Here is a 19,661-nt window from a genome sequence, read left to right on the forward strand (position 1 = left end):
CCATAATTCTCACCATCAACCGACCCTCCGATTTCATAACCTCTGAACGCCGGACGTTTATTAATCAAAAGAAAGCCAACTGGGAAGGCTTCAGAGAATACACCGATCGCCGCTTCAGTGAGCTCCCGTCCCCCTCACATGTTCATGTTGCCCAGAGGGAGTTCCGGGACATCATCAACGCAGCAGCCGCTCGCTTCATACCCGCTGGTCGAATTGCCCAGGTGAGGCCCAACTTCCCAGCCGAAGCGGCGGGACTCGCAGACGAGCGTGATGAACGCCGTCGTGCTAACCCTGCTGATCCTAGAATCAGAGAACTAAATCTAGAGATTAGTAAGATAGTCGACGAGCACAAGCGGAACACTTGGTTAGAGCACCTGAAGCAATGTAACTTAGGAACAGGAACTGGTAAATTGTGGTCAACAGTTAGAGCCCTCTCGAACCCCTCCACAAGGGATGATGGGATTTCAGTCACATTTGGCGACGTGACTGTGACTGATCCGAAGAGGTGCGCCAAATACTTCAACCGACAGTTTGTCGAGCATCCCGAGAGTGATAGAGCGAAAAGGAGAGCCACCCGTCGTGTACGTGGTCTCCGAGCCGATGACACACCACAATTTACTGCAGCCGAAGTTACCAATGTCATCAACAGCGCGAAACCATCTAAGGCGCTGGGCCCTGACGGAATTTCAATGCTAATGCTGAAGCATCTGGGAATACTGGGAGTTGAGTACCTGACCAGACTCGTCAATTTGTCTTTGGAATCACACATTATACCCGATGTCTGGAAAATGGGAAGGGTGATTCCACTACTGAAACCGGGCAAAGATTCGAGCAAAGGTGAATCGTACAGACCGATATCCCTTCTGTCGCCAGTAGCCAAGACACTTGAGGCATTACTCCTCCCCAGCCTTGTGGAGAATTTTCCAGCTGCCCACCATCAACATGGATTCCGTAAGGTACATAGTACGACAACAGCCTTACATGCCATTTCGACACATATTAATAAGGGACTTAACCAGCCCAGGCCGTGTCACAGGACGGTCCTCGTGGCGCTTGACCTATCGAAAGCATTCGATACGGTCAACCATGCCACATTATTTGAGGACATCGAGAATACGTCCCTACCGGCAGGAGCGAAGCGTTGGGTGCTGAATTATATGTGTGGACGCCAGTCGTACGTGGAATTCAGGGACAGAAAGTCAAGACCGCGTAGAGTTAAACAGGGAGTTCCCCAAGGTGGGGTGATATCTCCGGCACTGTTTAACCTCTACATGTCCTCGATTCCACCCCCTCCTGACGGCGTCGAGATTGTATCATATGCGGATGACTGTACAATCTTGGCATCTGGGCCCAATGTTGATGACATTTGCGATCGGTTGAACGTCTACATAGCTAATCTTACCAGTTATTTCACTGCGAGAAACTTGAGGATATCCCCCACCAAATCCTCAGCCACACTATTTACTACATGGACGGCAGAAATGCGCAGGCAGTTGAATATCAGAGTCGATGGAGTAATAATTCCGACCACAAATTACCCCAAGATTCTTGGGGTCACATTCGACAGCCTTTTTAGGTCATCTGCCCATGCCACTGCAATTTGTAATAAGCTCCGTGGTAGAAACAAGGTCCTCAAGTCACTAGCCGGCAGTACTTGGGGTGCGGACAAAGAAACCTTGCTAACTACGTATAAGGCAATTGGCCGGTCAGTGGTAAACTATGCAGCGCCAGTGTGGACACCGCAGACCAGTGATACGCAGTGGAATAACATACAAACCTGCCAGAACGCTGCTCTTAGAACTGCGACTGGGTGTCTCCGCAGCACACCCCTGGATCACCTTTATGTGGAGACAAAGATCATCCCTGTGCGAAGACACAACTACATGTTGTCAAAGCAGTATCTCCTGGGTTGTTATCGCAGTAATCATCCAAACCACCATCTTATGGATACACAACCACCACCCAGGAACGTAAGGGTTGATATACATAATCTAGAGCGCGAGATCCAGCGCTATAAAAGAGAGCCTCTAGATCAAGCAGCGTACCAGGCAGGTTTGAACAGGATTCATGAGGATACTGTAGCTGAAGCGGTGAGAAGCTACAAGGTTAATCCTGTTCTTGGAGTCCGACCACCGCCCATAGCACCGGAGGAAAGAGACCTCCCACGGCAGACTAGGGTAGTTTTGGCCCAATTAAGATCAGGCAAGTGCAGCCGCCTCAATTCCTACTTATCGGTGATTGATAGCAGCGTAGCTGACGTTTGTCCAATTTGCAACCAAGGGCCACACGACACGCGTCATCTTTTCTCTTGCCCAGCCAAACCAACCCGACTTACCACCAGATCACTCTGGACACACCCCATCTTAGTCGCAGAGTTCCTTGATCTGCCAACAAGCTGATGTACCAAGCGTATAACATGAAATGGATGAGATCACAATAAACTGTTACAACAACAACAACAACAACAACTTTTAAGGCCGACACACAATGAAAAAAGCAAGCGTAGGCTTCAGTTTTTTTCTACTACTGTGAGCCAATCTTTTGGGGTGAGGGCCAGAGAACTGCAACCGGTGGCTTTTTTTCGTACCGCAATCTTACCCACAAAATGTCGCTGGCAGTGAGTAAGACACCAATTACCATGCGATCTTTTACATTGATACAAATGCGAGAATAAAATCACCACTAGTATATAACAATGTTCGTATGCAGTGTCTTGCAATCTTAAACCAATCGACATCGTAACAACGCTCGGTAAACAAAAAACGAGGTTGGCACTTAAGAGTGATTGCACTCAACAACAACAACAATTACTAGCAGTTGGCATTAGCTCAAGAGAATTGAGAGAGTACCAAATAAGAGAATACCACACTGCTGAGATATGGGTAACCAACTTGTGTGATTGCTTTACTATGGTGTTTTCGGTTGCATTGGATATTGGTGGTTGACATTTTTTTACCAATTGGTGTTTTAAGATTGCAAATGTTGGTGTTTACTAAATACACTGGTCGATTGCGGTAGATCGCAGCCGTTCTATGGTGAGGACTGTTCGTATATACAACAGGTTACCTGTTTCGTTAAGGAATTTCTCATTTTCATATAATAATTTTAGATGCAAACTTTTGAAACAATTTCAGCCATAGACATGCACTTTAATTTATGCTTATTGAGTAACTTATAGTATTAATTCTCTCTTTTTTTCTATTTGCTCACATTTTTTTTTTTAATTTAAAAAAAAAAAAAATTTGATGTATGCGAATATAGTTAGTGTTTTTTCTCTTCTTATGCCCTCATTTCTTGTTAATAAACAGGCTTAAGAAAATGATTGGAAAACATTAAAAATGAAAACAAAAAAAAAAAAATAAATAAAAAAATCAAACAAACAAGAACATAAAAAGAAATATTAGAATAATTAAATAAAGTAAGTTTCTATTAGAGCTAAATATTATTGAGCTTAATTATTAGAACTAAATATTTAAAATACAACTTAAATACGTAAAATGCAATAACAAAAAAATCACATTTTGTAGTAATGATATTTTAGTAGTAATAAGTTCTTTTCTTATGTCAGTTTTTTTATCCATTGTTTATTAGTAGTTGTTGTCACTTTGTTTTCTAAATCACTAAAATAGTTTTTTTTATTTTATTTTTTTCTAATTAAAAAAAACATGTATCTTTACTAATTCTTTGTTCTCCTCTTTTATAATTTATTATTGCTAGTTCTTATTCTAATTTTTATTTTGTTAGTTTTGGTCAATTTTTTATATATTTAAAGTTACTTTTGTAGTTTTTTTATAACCATTTTATATTGGCCTAAAAGCTTGGTTATTTTTACAATAACTATAAATAAAAAAAATTTAATAAAGTAACCGCGAAAATTTCAATGCGAAAAAATCTTTATACATAAGTTTTACCATGTGCTTAAAAAATGTCAGCATATGTTTAAACATATGTATAAAGGCTAGTACTACGTTCGTATTTTTCAGTTAGAAAACAAAAATGTGAAATTCAAACTCAGTGAAATACCATGGCTGGGTGGGTATTGGGGTTTTTACGTTATCGATTAATTTATATGAAAATCGATTTGAAATTTGACTACAAAAATTATCGACAGCAAAGATTGCTAGTCGAGTATCAACAATAATATTCACTCATTATTTTATTGTAATTTTGTGTCTTGTTCAAATAATTTGTTTATGGTTTAGGAATATTAAGATCATATTTGTAAAGGCTTCGGGCAAGTCCCTAAAATGGAAGACTTACAAATAGTCTGTTGAATTATTGTCCCATCATTTACAGTCATGAGATCCCATTAATATGTGTTCTTCAGAGAGTAAGCAGTAGAACACTTAATCCATAGGCTTCAATAGTCTATGAAGGAACGGATTGGTTAGGGCACATACTGTCATTTTTATTCCAAAATATCCGCCAAACAAAAAAGCATGGAGTGTTTGATATGTTTGCAAACAGATAAGGAAGAATTGACGAAGTGTATATTGGCAGATTCAACTGAATGGCTGGAGTATAATATTAAGAGTATTATAGATAAGCATTTGTGGAGTTTTGTAAGTATTTAACAGCTTGTGTTCTAATATTGTGCATGCAAAATTAATTAACTATTAATCGATTCAAACAGTGTTTTAGATTTAGGCAACACGAAATGTACTACAAAATTTTGTCAGTCATTAGATAAGGAGAGATTTCTTACTTCGACCCTGCTATGTGGAACCGACAGCTGTGGGGAACGACTATTCTGTCCGTTGGGATATTGGGTGAAGTGGCCCCTTGCTCTAATTTTCCCTTTGCCAAAGATTCCGTAATCAATTTAGCTTTCCACATAAAATGTAGGCAGGATCATAGATACTGCTGTGTGTGAGTTCACTTCCAACATTCCAGCTTCATAAACGCTTTTAGGGATAACTGTCTCTCAAATAATCTTAAGAGATGAGTGTGCGGTATGGCTGGTTGACAATCCTATGTGGAGTTTTGGGCATCTTCCTTCAGTAGGAATAAAAAAGAACTGCATTATCACCACTATACCACCGATAACCTGGAAGGACGATTATTAGTTCTATAGGTAACTAGTTATCCTGAATCCTTTTCAGATCCGTTTGGTATGATGCCTGATGTAGTGGCTATATTTGGCAAAGCTGGATCTCGCGCTCTAGAAGGTGACTATGGACCCTTACGTTCCTGGCTGGTGGTTGTCTATCCCCGAGATAAATATACGGACGTTCCCTATATTAACATATTAAAATTAATCTCTCATACCTGGACACCTCTCAAAAATGGACAAAAGTTAGGGGACCGCGTATGTCCGCCTTTCAGAGGTTTAACTGTATATCATTATGCACAAGTTTTTCCAGAAAATTGATTTCCAATCTAAAACAGTCATCTGCAGATTTTTCAGAAACTGCAAAATATTCGTTATGAATACGTACTTTATTTTTGATGTATTCCTAAATTGAAATAATACTTAAATATCCCTTGAACTTCTCATACTATTCGGTCCATCTTGATTTCATTTTAATGTTACCGTAAAGGTTTCCTTAGTCAATAGGTATAGAGATGTTGAAATCAAGGATGAAATCATCAATGAAAATCGTTTTGATGTTAATCTATGCGTAATTGAGCAACTTGACCACAATTGGTAGTACGTAATTTTAATAATTAGTTAAAGTGGTTAAAAACACAATCGCTGTCCAAGATCTCTAAAAATATCTTTATTAACTGCTACATAATGTTCGTCCCAATTTAATTTTTTATAGTTTAAATAAAATGTACAAATGACAGCATTGGATAAATACACACTATGCTGTTTTCAGCAGTCGAGTCTAACATGTTTATTTGGATATTGGGTTTAGCAAATAGCAGATAAATTTATATTAAAAACAGTGACCCATTCAGCAGAGTTTTTCCCGATTTTTCTGCTGTTTCTAAATATCTTTGATTTTGCTTTATTTTCAAATATATTATTAAAAAATATTAATTACTTTCAATTGCATGTATATATTTTAATATCACATTTTTTTATTACAAGGAACTTTCTGTGGGGAAATCGTGCATATGTCTTTCGTGTTGGGCAGAACTAAATGGTTTCCACGAATTCTACACTCGCGTGGAAGACATCCAGAATAAAAGGAAACTTAAGTTGAAATATGAGGATGATCCATTGAATGAAGAAAAACCAAAAGATGTTTTTTTGAAAACATTGCTGGAACCAGAAATCGTTATTGGTCAAAAATTGGAAGCTCCAGTGGAAATAAAACAAGAAAATGAAGAACAAATTATTGCTTTACCCCAAGAATTTAATGATAGTGATGGAAATTCCGTAGATATATTAGACGATGATCATGATCCTCCATTTTTTGCTGATAGCGGCGATAGCCGGGAAAGCGACGATGATAGTGATGATAATTTGCCCCTAATTCGCAGAGAAACTACAAACTCTAAAGCGAAAATAAGTACTAAAGGAAATACAGTGAAACGAAGAAATTGTAGGGCCAAATTGGCCAAAGACAAAAAAACACCAAAAACAAAAGACGCATCCTCCAGTAGAAGTAGTTCTCGCAAGCCATCAAATCTTCCAAAAATGAATCGCGTTGAGTACGATAAATTCTTGCAAGAGCATTTCAAAATGACGTGCGATAAATGCCAAGAATCATTTGAGCGTTTCCGATTCTTGTGTCAGCATTACAGTAAGGAACACAATGAGGAGGGATATGCCTTATGTTGCGGAAATAAATTTTATAGTCGTAGATTGCTGGTCGATCATATTAATTATCATCTAAATCCGGAGTATTTCAAGTGTGATCTTTGCGGTAAAGTATTTACAAAGAGAATATGTCTGATTGGTCATATAAAGATGCATGATGAGAAAAAATTCTGTTGCGATATGTGTGACAAAAAATTTGTACTAAAACACAAACTTGATAAACATAAATTAACACATTTGCCAGAATCTGAAAAGAAATTCCCATGCAATGACTGTGGAAAATTGTAAGTACGCTTATTTATATATGAATGAAAAGAAAAAAATTAAAAATTATTATTTATTATATTTTATTCACTTAGCTATGCAAATGAATACATACTTACACAGCATCAAAAGGCTGTGCACCTTAATATCTATGCAAAAATTTGTGAGATTTGTGGTCAAACTATGCCGGATTCTCATACATTTAAACGTCACATGGAGAGACATGAAGGCATTTTACCTGTCAAAACTGCAAAATGTGATCAATGTGGTCTGATATTGACAAGTCAACATACTTTAAAATTGCATATAGAATTAAAACATCCTACAGACAGACGCGAACATAAATGCCATATATGTTCGAAAATTTCTCCAAACTTGCGGGCTTTAAATAAACATGTTCGGGAAGCCCATGTAATGGGATATCGGTTTAAATGTACGATATGTGAAAAAGAATTTAAAAGAGCGGATAATTTTAAGGTTTGTTGACAAAAAAAAAAATAAACTGAATATTGTTAATGCGATTGTTTTTCAGTCCCACATGGCTATACACACAGGAACGCCGCTTCACCGATGTCCATGGTGTCCAAAAGAGTTCAATTCCAATGGTAATATGCATCAACATAGAAAGAAAGCTCATCCTGTTGAATGGGAGGAAGCGCAACGAAAGAAATATTCTGGAAATTTACCACCTAATTTTAAACGACCGTCTACAGATAATAACACTCAATCGCAAACATTACCAGTGGACTCAAATCAAATGTAAAAAGCGAAATATATTGGTAGTATATTTTTCGGAGTATCAACTAATAAACTATAACAAAAGAAGAAAACAATTTCTTAGTAAACAAATTATTTAAGGCGCAAACATTTAACATTTTCATTATCTATAAAATTCATTTTATTTTTTTTATAAGCTTGTATTACGAATTCCGACAAACTTCTTGTTTATATCTTATTCACATTACACTTCTAAAACCAATTGTAAATCAACTTTTAGTAGATTTCGAGACTGATGTGAATGAGGTATTAAAGCGTTCATAAAAAAGAGCCAAAAGATATAGCCGAAAAAGGGCCAAATTTAAAAATGATTTTTGGAAGAAAATCGAGCCAAAAAATGAAATGAAAAATTCATATGAACTCAAGAGTACATTCTGCAAATTTTTTGCTAAAAATGTTTTCGATATGTATCCGTTAAATCTGAATTCAGAATCCACCATTTTTGGTATCAAGCAAATTCTTACATCACATGTCTGTACTTAGTCTATTTGTTAGTTCATATTTTAAAATGTTTACCTTAGAAAAAACAAGCTCCGCACAAGCACTGCTTTATTTGGTTTAGAATGTTCCTTATGGGAGGAGATTCTCCTTGAAATAGTCGATTCAATCTGTTTATACCCTTCATCACTACTGTGGTACAGGGTATGTTATAATAAGTTTGTGCATTTGTATGTAATGCCAAGAAGGAAAAATCAGAGACTCATCGTTTAGTATACCGATCGTCTTAGAATTGAATTCTGTGTCGATTTAGCTATGTCCGTCTGTCTGCCTTCCACGTATTTTTGTGTGCAAAGTACATTTCACAGTTTAAGTCTGATCGTCATCCAATTTGGCATAGGGTATTTCTTCGGGACTAAGACAATCGCTATTGATTTTGGAAAAAGTCGGTTCAGATTTATATATAGCTGTCACATATATTTCTCACTGATCTGGTCATAATTGGTGTGTTTTTCAACCGATCTTCTTCAAATTCCGTACATCCGAATATTTTATGAGTCCCGAAAAACTTGCAAAATATTAGCCAAATCGGTTCGGATTTAGATATAGTTCCCATATATATCTTTCGCCCGATATGTACTTATATGATCCCAAAAGAGTTTTACCCTGATTTGCTCACAATTTTGTACAAGAAGTACAATTAATATTGTCATCAATTGTGACAAATTTAGTTGAAATCGGTGCAGGTTTAGCTCCCATATATATCTTTCGTCCGATTTAGACTCATATGACCACAGAGGCTAAATACTACCGATTGACGTGAAATTTTGCACAGAGAGTAGAATTGATGTTCTACCAATGCTTGATAAATTTGGTTGAAATCGGTTTAGATATAGACATAGACTCATATGACCACAGAGGCCAAATACTACCGATTCACGTAAAATTTTGCACAAAGAGTCAAATTGATATTCTACCAATCCTTGCTGAATTTGGTTCAAATCGGCTCAGATTTAGATTTAGGTCCCTTATATGTGACCAAATGTTCATTTCGAGTTACATAAAATTTTTCCCTGAGAGTATAATTAAGATTTTAGCTTTGTGTACCAAATTTAGTTCAATTTGGTATAGATTTGGACATAGCTCCCATATATATACGCCTGATTTTGGAAAATATGGAAGAAAATTTTATGTTTTATACCCATTTCAACAGAATTTTATAAATTCTGAAACGAAAATTCCTCAAATTGTCCTATACCTTTAATGGATCTGTATCGTCGGATAAATCATAAATACACTTTTGTGCAATAAAATGGCTTTAGCTTTATATTTATATGTAGAAGTTCCTCCAAATCGGTTCTTATTTAAATATTTGTATGTGAGAATCTAAAACTTTATACAGCTCCTAACAAATTTGAGGGAGTTGATATGGTATCAAAAATTTTGATCTACATAGTGGTGAAGGGTATTATATAGTCGGCCCCGCTCGACTTTAGACTTTACTGACTTGTTATACCCACCACCATAGAATGGTGACGAGGGTATAATAAGTTTGTCATTCTGTTTGTAACACATCGAAATATCGATTTCCGACTATATAAAGTATATATATTCTTGATCATGGTTATATTCTAAGACGATATAACCATGTCCGTCTGTCTGTTGTAATCACGCTAGAGGTATTTTAGAACCATAAAGAGGTGTGCCAAAAATGGTGAGCATCGTTACATGTTTTGGTATGGTCCCCATGTAAACCAACCTCCCGGTTTGGGGTCTTGGGCTTATAGAAACCGTAGTTTTTATCCAATTTGTCTGAAATTGGAAATCTAGAAGTATTTTAGGACCGTAAAGAGGTGTACCGAAAATGGTGAGTATCGGCCCATGTTTTGGTATAGCCCCCATATAGACCGGTGTATCGGATTAAGTTTTCATTGGTCCATTTGGTAATGCCTCCATATAGACCGATTTCACTGTTTGAGGGTATAGAAGGCGCACCGATCATGAAATTTGCTTGAAACTCAATGTAAAATTTCCAGATTTAACTTCTCGGGTGAAAATCTACAGATTTAAGATTTCAAGTCAAGACGTTATTTTATAATTTTCTTGCACACAAGATGTTAATGATTCCTCTAAAACTCAAACAAAAATGGTTCTTATAAATCCAGAATCTTACATAGTCTTCATAGGTAAAATCTTTAAATTTATCTTCGGGAAGTGTACTGGTTGAACTGCTCTGATTGATCTGCCCTCAAACCCCCCTGCAATTTCAAAGGAAAACCTAGTATTTGATTCATGGTGGTGGGTATCTAAGATTCGGCCCGGCCGAACTTACTGCTGTATATACTTGTTTTTATACTAAGAACGTGTATCAAATTTTTCGAATAGATTTTATTTTTGTGTTCCTTAAAACGCGATTGGAAATTTTAAAATATATAAAACAAAAATGTTGGTTGTTCGGCGTCATTTTAATGCTGTCTTGCTAACGGAATTCAAAGAATAACACTCATCCAATGTGGAAAAGATTTGGCATTTTATTCTTTAACGTTCGATCCAGTCTCACAATGTTTTGTAACATTTTTGATTGTCACTTTAAAACGAAAAAGGGACTAAGTTGGAGCCAAATATAAAAGAGCCAGACTGGAATGGCTTCTGGCAAATCCAATAGAGTCTCAGCGGCAATTTGCTGCCAACTATACATTTAGGTAATCGCTTAGTTATTGAAACAAATTCAGTCTTCAAATTCAAATACCAGTTACGCTTACTTTTATATTGAGAGACCCATTACCATTTCCATTAAAGCTTTGGCGTGTTTTTACTTTTTGTTGATTTTTATGCAACGCTTGTTGCCTTTCATTGTAGACCAGAATAATGCATAATTTGCATTATTTTTCAAGATTAAATTTCCTAATAATGTATTTTCCACTTTTGTTATATTTGTGCTTGCATTTTCGGTTTGTAAAACAATACAAAAATCAAGGATTTCTACGGACATTGGTGCATTTATTTGTAATTTTCTAATGTAGCGTACATGGTTGAATGAATTTACAATCGCACTGTTGAGTGTACCACTGATGTTACGACTGACATACACCCGTTTCACGCGGTAGTTAATTTTATATCATGTTCGAAAAACGTTTGTTGGAAAACTGAAACATTCTTGCCAAGGATAAATTAATGAAAAAGGTCGAAAATAAAAGCAATACAATTAATAATTCATAAAGGTACCCTAGACCATGTGTTCCAAAATTATATCAGCAGTACCGATTTTGACAAAATTTTTTACACTTCTAAAAATTATCTAGACTTAAAATTTAAATCGTCTAACGCCCTGCAACGATACTCATTGTTAGTAAAAAACAATTAAGGAAAGTCTAAAGTCATGCGGAACCGACACTATCAATGCTACTTGTGTAGATCCGGGTAAAAATCTAGATTCCGGGGCAATATAAATGAATATCGGGCGGAAGAAATATATGGGAGCTATATCTAAATTTGATACGATTTCTTCTTCGGTTGGACTAAAACTGCGACCTCGCCTTTTATCACAAAAGCGTGTTCAAAGGCAGACGGACGGACGGAGAGACGGGCATGGGTAGATCGACTCAGGAGCCGTCTCTGAGCATTATTGCCAATGACACTATGAATTTTACACAATATTTTCCCAAATTACGCGTATATGGACCGATTTGAACCAATTTTGGCACACATTCTAAAATGTCTACAGTATGTCGGAATGAAACGATAATATCAATTGTACTCTTTTTACAAAATTTAAACCAAATCAAGGTGAAACTCGATGCATGCTATCTTAAAACTTCTTAACATTGCCTTCTAAATTGTAAGTTAGTCCATATGGTGTGTATGTTAGACAAAGAAGGGAGATTACAGAATTATATAAGCCTTCTCAGATTTTGATAATTTTGTATAGACCCCTCATACATAATTATGAACTGATATGAACTAATTTTCGCATGGTAATTAGAGGCCCAAATTTGAATCAGATCGGATAAATTTTTGTTCCTCCATGAGGTTACAGAAGTCAAGTTTGGGGATCGGTTTATATGGGGTCTATATATAATTATGAACCATGGACCAATTTTTGCATGATAAATAGAAAGCATATACTTACATCACTAATCAAATTTCAACCGTTAATTCTAATAATAATATTTATTATGGACTTAAATTGCGACCTAGACTTTGATCACAAAAATGCGTTCACAGACAGACGGACGGACGGACATGGTTATATCGACTCAGGGACCCACCCTGAGCATTATTGCTAAAGACACCATGTGTCTATCTCGTCTCCTTCTGGGTGTTACAAACATATGCACTAACTTATAATACCCTGTTCCACAGTGTGACGCAGGGTATAAAAACCATATGCTGTTTTAGCGGACTGTTTTCTATAAGTTTATAAAAACTACTAAATTTAATCAGAAGACATTTTGTTTGCAATTTCATGAAAAAAAAAAAATATAAAAAAGAGATCGGAAAAATATTAGTGGATATGGAATTATAAAGCAATTTAAATTAATAATTAAAATTCACGAAAAAGCCAAACTCGATCACTAAAAAATTCCGTATGTGTACTTGGCATTGTGAATCTGCTTTAAACGCCAAATTTTTTGTTTTTCAGCGTTACGGAGTACTTAGTGTATGAAAAGGCTTGTTCACGTTATGCGGTGTTCACGTTACCGCGAGTGCACTGTAGTAAGATTTTTTTAGTCTATATAAGACCTATTCTTTATATTTTGTTCTTAGTGTTTTACTAGAGACCCTAGTTCAAAAGTTTTTGTTTTGCTTCAGCTAAACTAAAACATATTTTAGTGTAATCGAGTTTTAAAATCAGCAACCAGTGACTGATTTCACCCTTTCAGCAGACTTTTTGCTGTTTTAGCAGATTCTGTTGTGATTACTAACGTATTTCTTTGGGTGTCTCACATGTTTAGCTTCACTTTCAATAATGAGTAAAGTAAGCACCCGAGGGCGCAAAAGATAAGTAAACCTTTTTCTGACAAATAGTTAATTGACAAAGTTTGAAAATTAAAACAAAAAAATGTTAAGGCTGAATCTCTCAATATAAAATACAAACTATGACCGTTTTTAATTTTCGTATTTCCAAAGGTCATGTTCACACCACATTAAAAAGAAGTTCGTGGCAATTATACAAATCTTAGTGTCAATCAAAATTTACATACAAATGTACAACAATCAAAAACTAGCAATTATAGAAGTCAAACACAAGTTTTTTGAGGGTTTATAAAAATAACAAATTTGGAGAAGTTTGTTATACTTAAAATTACTCTTTATTTGGCTGTGATGTGCAAGCGAAGTTAGCAAAATCACTTATCTGTTACGCTTAACAATAATTATATAATTAATTTAAACTCTTATCAACAACAAAAATAACATTGTCATAACAAATGAAATAAATTAACACCATAGTATGAGTATACGATGCAGTAGCACGAACAAACAAAAGACTTAGGAAACAAACATTACTTAGCAGTACTTACGATTGTAGCCTGAAGCTTATGACTGAATTAAATCGCTAAAAAACTTCTTGCACTTTAATAAACCAAAACTACAGCAAAACATACACCGAAAAAAAGTGAACTGTTTTATAGGAATAATGAACTACCTCGTACGGAAATTGAACTAAATTGAACTAAACTCCACATTATGAGATTTCCACAAAGCATTGTTAAAACCAGGAAATTGTAATGCCCTGTTGTATTTTTAACTGCAGTTCACGAAATTACATCATCTCATAGAATAAAAAATTAACTATAAGTAAAGAATAAAATCATTGGCGCCAAATCATGACCATTTCAACCATACAGTAGTTCATTCTTACTATTTTTGGGAATCGTACGAAAATCTTCGTTTGCTTTAGTTCATATTGAACTTATGTGTACGGTAATTGAACTTTATACTCACGTTTAGTTCATAACATTTTTGAGACATACTTAAAAAAGTAAGATTTCATTAAGCTGTGGAAAATTTAACTACAAGCAAATAAATTTTTTTCCAATAAAAATAAATTTAGCGTTAGATTAACTACGGAACTTTTTTTCTGTGTATGAATATAACCATAACATTACTTAATACTATAAAAAAGGTTTTTGTAATTAGTTTTTAAATTTTATCAATGTTTTTTTTTTTGGGGAAAAGTGACCAATTTAATAATCATGTCAATGCTATTTAATTGCATAGCCAAAATAAATATTTAAAAAATAAATCTTAAGAACTGATTGTTGTAGTTGTATGTTATCGTTCTTAAGTATTGTGTTGGATCTTCAAATAATGTTTTTATTGCTATGATCTATGTATGAGAACTACGACAACGAGCCCCATATATTGTTACATTGGTAATCCGTGGTAACGAACTTGAATGCAATTTGGTACCATATAGAAAAAAAAAAACATAAAGAACGATGCAACACCCCACCCACTAATTAATAAAGAGAAGTGGGTTTGGATGACGTATGTAGTTCGGGATCAGAAAATTTTGAAACTATATTCATGTCATAATTTCATTCCACAGCTTTCATTTCCCGGAGTGTAAGCCAAAAAATTTTCTATAGAAATACAATTTACAATATTTTCTATAGAAATATTTTTGACAAAATTTTCTATAGAAATATTTTTTTCGTTTTGTTTTTTATTTTTGTTTTTCTTTTTTTTTGAGATGTTTGTACAAAGATTTATTTAGGCAAAGGCAGACTATCACAAACCTTTTTTCGGAAGGTTCAAGTGTGGTTAACTTTGGGTTTAGTGAACTACCCGAATTTATTCCGATAATCGGTTGATAGTTTTGCTGCGCCCATCCACACTCTTAGAAAAATATGTTTTTCATATGTTCCGATATAAACAAAGTGTGTTTCGGGCACAATTTTAAAACACAATATATTTAAGTGCAAACAAGTAATGTTCCTAAACTAACACTAAATGTTTGGGACATCTATTTTAATATGTTAGAATATATTATGTTTGGGGCATAAATGTTTCATAAAAATTATATGTGTGAATGCAAACATATATAAATTTACAAATTTCGACTAAACATACATATGTTGTGATATTTTATCCAAAGCGACAGAGAGTATAGAGAATAGAGATGGAAACCGGGAGAGTTGACGAAAGATATCAACATAACACAGCGAAAGAATCCAAAGAGAGAAATTTTTGTGAAACTGCTTGTATGTTGTTTCGTAAAACTGTTTTATGATAAGGCCAAAAATTTGATATGCTTAAGTCTAAATATTATTTAATTTGAATAAAGAGAATGGACATTCGGAATTAAGAGAATAAACATTTGAAAAAAAGCATGTGTTTTCGCCTTGAGAGCAGCATTTTATGTATGTGTGGACATGTGTTTTGTTTATCATTTTGGCATTATGGGAACAATTTTTTTTCTTGGTGCGTTAAAAGAAATCAGAGGTCTTCATAAAAATAACGATAGGGCACTATACTCTTTTTAGAGTTGGGACAGTAAAATGAAATAAGGAGGAAATAGTGAAAAATTACACAGTAAAATGTATAAACACAAAGTTTAGTTCCTCTTTATTAATAAGTAGTCCCAGAGGAGTTGACGGACACCTTCAAATATAAAAGCGGGCATTAAGTTCGAGTTTTGCAGCTAAAACAATTTAAAAAGTTTATTTTCTTTAAAATGAATTATTAAAGAAAAATACAAGGCATTTTAGACCGATGGTGTTAAATGCTAGTACAAAACTGTTCACGCCTAAATAAGTTTATGTTTATATTATAAAATTATTTATGTATGTTACTACTCGACTCCATGTTCTTCTTTTGTTAGAGTCTTTGAATTCCTTCCAAATATTAAAGTTTTGTACCAAAAACAGTTTTTTGTTACAAAATTGTTATTTTTGCAATAAAAAATAATATTTTATCCAAAAATCAGTCAATTTCGTTTATATCAAGCACTGTTACTGACTATAAATCTTTAATAACCCACATTTCGAAGTTTCATTATAAAAATTTTATATAGTATAAATATAAATGTGTAAATTAAAAAAAAAAAAAAAAAGTGTTCGGTCGGAGCAGGGATTGAACCCACGGCCCTTTGCATTCAAGGCAGACATGCTAATCACTGCTCCACGTGGCAAACAAATGTATGTTTCTGTTAAATAATGTTATGTTTGCATGGGCTCGTGGGCGCTGCAAACTATGCTATATAAATGTAACTTATAACGATAATTATCTGCTGGTGACCATAACAGCTACGTAGCCCAGTGGATAGTGTGTTGGCTTACAAACTGTATGGTCCTCGGTTCGATTCTCCGTGCAGGCGAAAGGTAAAATTTAAAAAATTTATAAAAGTGAATAATTTCTTAAACATTATTTGTATTACAGAAAAAGGTGCCAAGAATTAAAATATTTCGTGGAAGTGAAAATAACGAGTATGTTAGGCAATGAGCACATTCGTCTTTGGGAAAAATTCTTCCAAGCATATAATATTTTTGGGCTCAAAATGCTTCCAAACATATAATATGTTCACATAAAACAAACATATTAATGTTTCGGCAGTATCCAATAATATATGTGCTTCCTGCAAAATATGTTTGGAACATATGTTAAAGAAGCGATTTTTTTTGAGGGTGCAACCATCTTGCAGTCTATAGGGCTTTGCCCAAATAAATTAGACAAGCATTCTTTTCCTCTGTTGGTTAAGCTACTCTTGTAATTAAGTCAACGCAACTCTTGTAATTAAGTCAACAATTTCCATCACTTTTTTAATTGACTTAGTCTTCCGAGTTAGATTAGAAAGTTAATAGTTTATAAAATCAATTAAGTTTTTAATGAAAAGTTTTAAAAATTTCAATTATTGACTTAATTAACTTAATGTTTCTATCTTGATTAAAAAGTTAATTGTATAACTTAGCCTTCTAATGCCCAAGCCCGCCTTTAGGCGGGCTTCATTTAATAAGGAAGCTTTTAGTAAAACACACCTTAAGGCAACAAAAATGGGCAAAATAGAAAGAAAACTTATTTGAAACTATTCTAGAGTCTTTGCAGCATATGTTGAATTTTACCGTATAATTTTTTCTTGCTTAGTTCTCTTGCTTTTGTGTCGTTAACATTGAAAATTTAATCAGCTGGCAAAAAAATTGGGGCATTAGAGGGTTAATTTATTAAACTTATTAATTGGAAATGTTTTGGTGATATTTTTTTCTGTGTACAGAAATAAAGTTTCGACAAAATTTTCTATAGAAATAAAATTTTGACAAAATTTTCTATAGAAATATAATTATGACAAAATTTTCTATAGAAATACAATTTTGATAAAATTTTCTATAGAAATAAAATATTGACAAAACTTTCTATAGAAATAAAGTTTTTCTCTTTCTTTTTGTTATTGTTTTTTATGCTTTTTTCCAAAATTTCCAAAATTCTTTATTGTTGTTTTTGCTTTTTATACAAAACTTATTTTACAAATTTATCTTAATTCTACATACCCGCGAAGCCTTAGGGCATGTCTGCAGGCAACATTTTGTATAGAAATATAGTTTTGACAAAATTTTCTATAGAACTAAAATGTTGACTGCGATTTCTTCGAAATTTCTAATTTTTGAGTTATCTATATTTTTCCATTGTGAGTACACTGAAAAAACAGTGAACCCACCAGGAAGAACAATTTCGGTTACATTGTGAGTACACTGAAAAAACAGTGAATCCACCAGGAAGAAAAATTTTGGCTACTTCTAGAAAATTTAGATTATTTTTTGAAAATATTAACTATGTTAAACAGTATTACACATGCTGGTGTCACAAAAATAAGTAAATATTTTTCGGCAAATTCAAGAAAATTTATTAGACATAATTAATGTTTTCACTTGTTAAAGAAAATTTTGTAGCTTGAAGGAATTGGAGTTCTTATTTCAAGAATGTCTTTAGTGCCATACGAAGTTCAAGATGGACGCATTTGTAGTAAAATTTACAAATTTAAGGAAATAATGAACTCTTTTGTGAGAACTACGAATTTAGATAATCTTTATGCTTAATTTGTGTATAATTTTTTCCCGTTTTTTAGTTAATTTAACTAATGTACACAAAAAATTATTAGAGCAAAGGAAACTTTCTCCAAACATAATAATTCCATGAACTAAAATAAAGTTAAATTGGCTTTAGTGAAATAGAGGGTTCATTTTTGTGAGTGTAAGTTATCCCTTATTGTGGAATTGGTCCCGTTGTTGGTGCAAGCTAAAATCGTTAAAACATTTACAATTCAAGGGATATTTATACATAACAAAGATTGCCGCTAATGATCCTGTTATTGCCAGAGATGGTTTGTATCAAGCTCTTTTAGGTTTGCGACTGTCGCAAAGTTGCAAACGTCACATACGCGTCGTAAATATAAGAAAAGTAGCAAACGTCGCAAACTCAAAATACTTCAGTCCAGTCAGCGAATGATATCCAAGATGATGATATGTGCGAAGAAATTTAAATTCTCAGAAATGTTCATAATGTTATTAACGAGTTTAAAAACTTGAGAATAGAGTTATTTCAACTCCAAGCCGAAATTACAATGAACTATTTGATGGTGCTGTAAACGTAACGGTCGGTATTCGCTCATCCTTTCTTTCCAAAATTTCTGCAGAAACTGGAAGGAAGGAAAACTACTTGAGTCTTGCAAAAGTGATTTTTTGTTTAGAGAGAATTTTATAAAATCACGTTTTGGCTTATTAGAGCCAATTTCCATACTAATTAAAACTTTTCATAATTGTAGCTAGTCACTCGCAACTAAGGCTTAGGTGGTTTTTTACATTAGGTTTACAACTTTTGCGACATACGTATTATACCGTCGGAAACGTATGTCGCAAATGTCACAGTTTGCGACAGGCCAACCCTGGTTATTGCACCGTTATTGCTCCAGGCTTGTCATGAGGTTAACCCCCAGGACCACTCTTGGAATGAAGGCCTCCAATTGATTGAAGTTTAAAACGTAATCATTTAAAAAATTAACTGATAAAATTAACATTTTAATCAAATTAAAAATTAAACTAGATTGAAAATGTTTACTTTTTTACCTAATTGTATTAATTAACATTTAATAATTTCAATTAACATTTTATTTAAATCATTGATCCATTAAGACTCAAGACCAAAGAAAAAACCAACTATAATTATAATCGGGAAATTCCTAATAAGGAATAATCAAAATTTTTTCATCTAAAGGCCAGTATTTAGTATTAGTCGTCATTTTAACGGTATTTTTTGTTTAATAATGCATTTCACAAAAAAATAACATTTTAAATTGTTGCTTCGGATGGGGAAAAGATATAATTTTATTCTGTTCCTGCAGACTTATTTTAGCGGCTAAACTCGAACTTAGTACGCTTAGTAAAATAATACGTAGTGATAAATAATAATACAATAAGTAATAGAAAGTCCTCAGTTATACACGCAAAAAAATAATTCTTTCCTCCCAAACGAAATT

General features: G+C 34.0%; 1 protein-coding gene across 1 annotated transcript; it reads left to right on the forward strand.

Moving 5' to 3' along the window:
- Positions 1–4,124: 4,124 nt before the first annotated feature.
- LOC142224727 (transcription factor grauzone-like) lies at positions 4,125–7,809 on the forward strand. Its single transcript, XM_075294514.1, has 4 exons — positions 4,125–4,562; positions 6,038–6,996; positions 7,072–7,453; positions 7,509–7,809. Exons 1-4 carry the CDS (start codon positions 4,440–4,442, stop codon positions 7,737–7,739), a joined length of 1,695 nt encoding a protein of 564 aa, XP_075150629.1. The 5' UTR covers positions 4,125–4,439; the 3' UTR covers positions 7,740–7,809.
- The last annotated feature ends 11,852 nt before the right edge of the window (positions 7,810–19,661 follow it).

Source organism: Haematobia irritans, chromosome 2, assembly GCF_050003625.1.
Source record: "Haematobia irritans isolate KBUSLIRL chromosome 2, ASM5000362v1, whole genome shotgun sequence".
Classification (NCBI taxonomy): domain Eukaryota; kingdom Metazoa; phylum Arthropoda; class Insecta; order Diptera; family Muscidae; genus Haematobia; species Haematobia irritans.

Excerpts from the sequence above, each read along its gene's own strand:
- LOC142224727 (XM_075294514.1), top strand. The coding sequence starts at position 4,440 with ATGGAGTGTTTGATATGTTTGCAAACAGATAAGGAAGAATTGACGAAG. Across the intron at positions 4,563-6,037 it reads ATAAGCATTTGTGGAGTTTT|GAACTTTCTGTGGGGAAATC; the intron begins GTAAGTATTTAA and ends TTTTATTACAAG. Across the intron at positions 6,997-7,071 it reads TGCAATGACTGTGGAAAATT|CTATGCAAATGAATACATAC; the intron begins GTAAGTACGCTT and ends TTATTCACTTAG.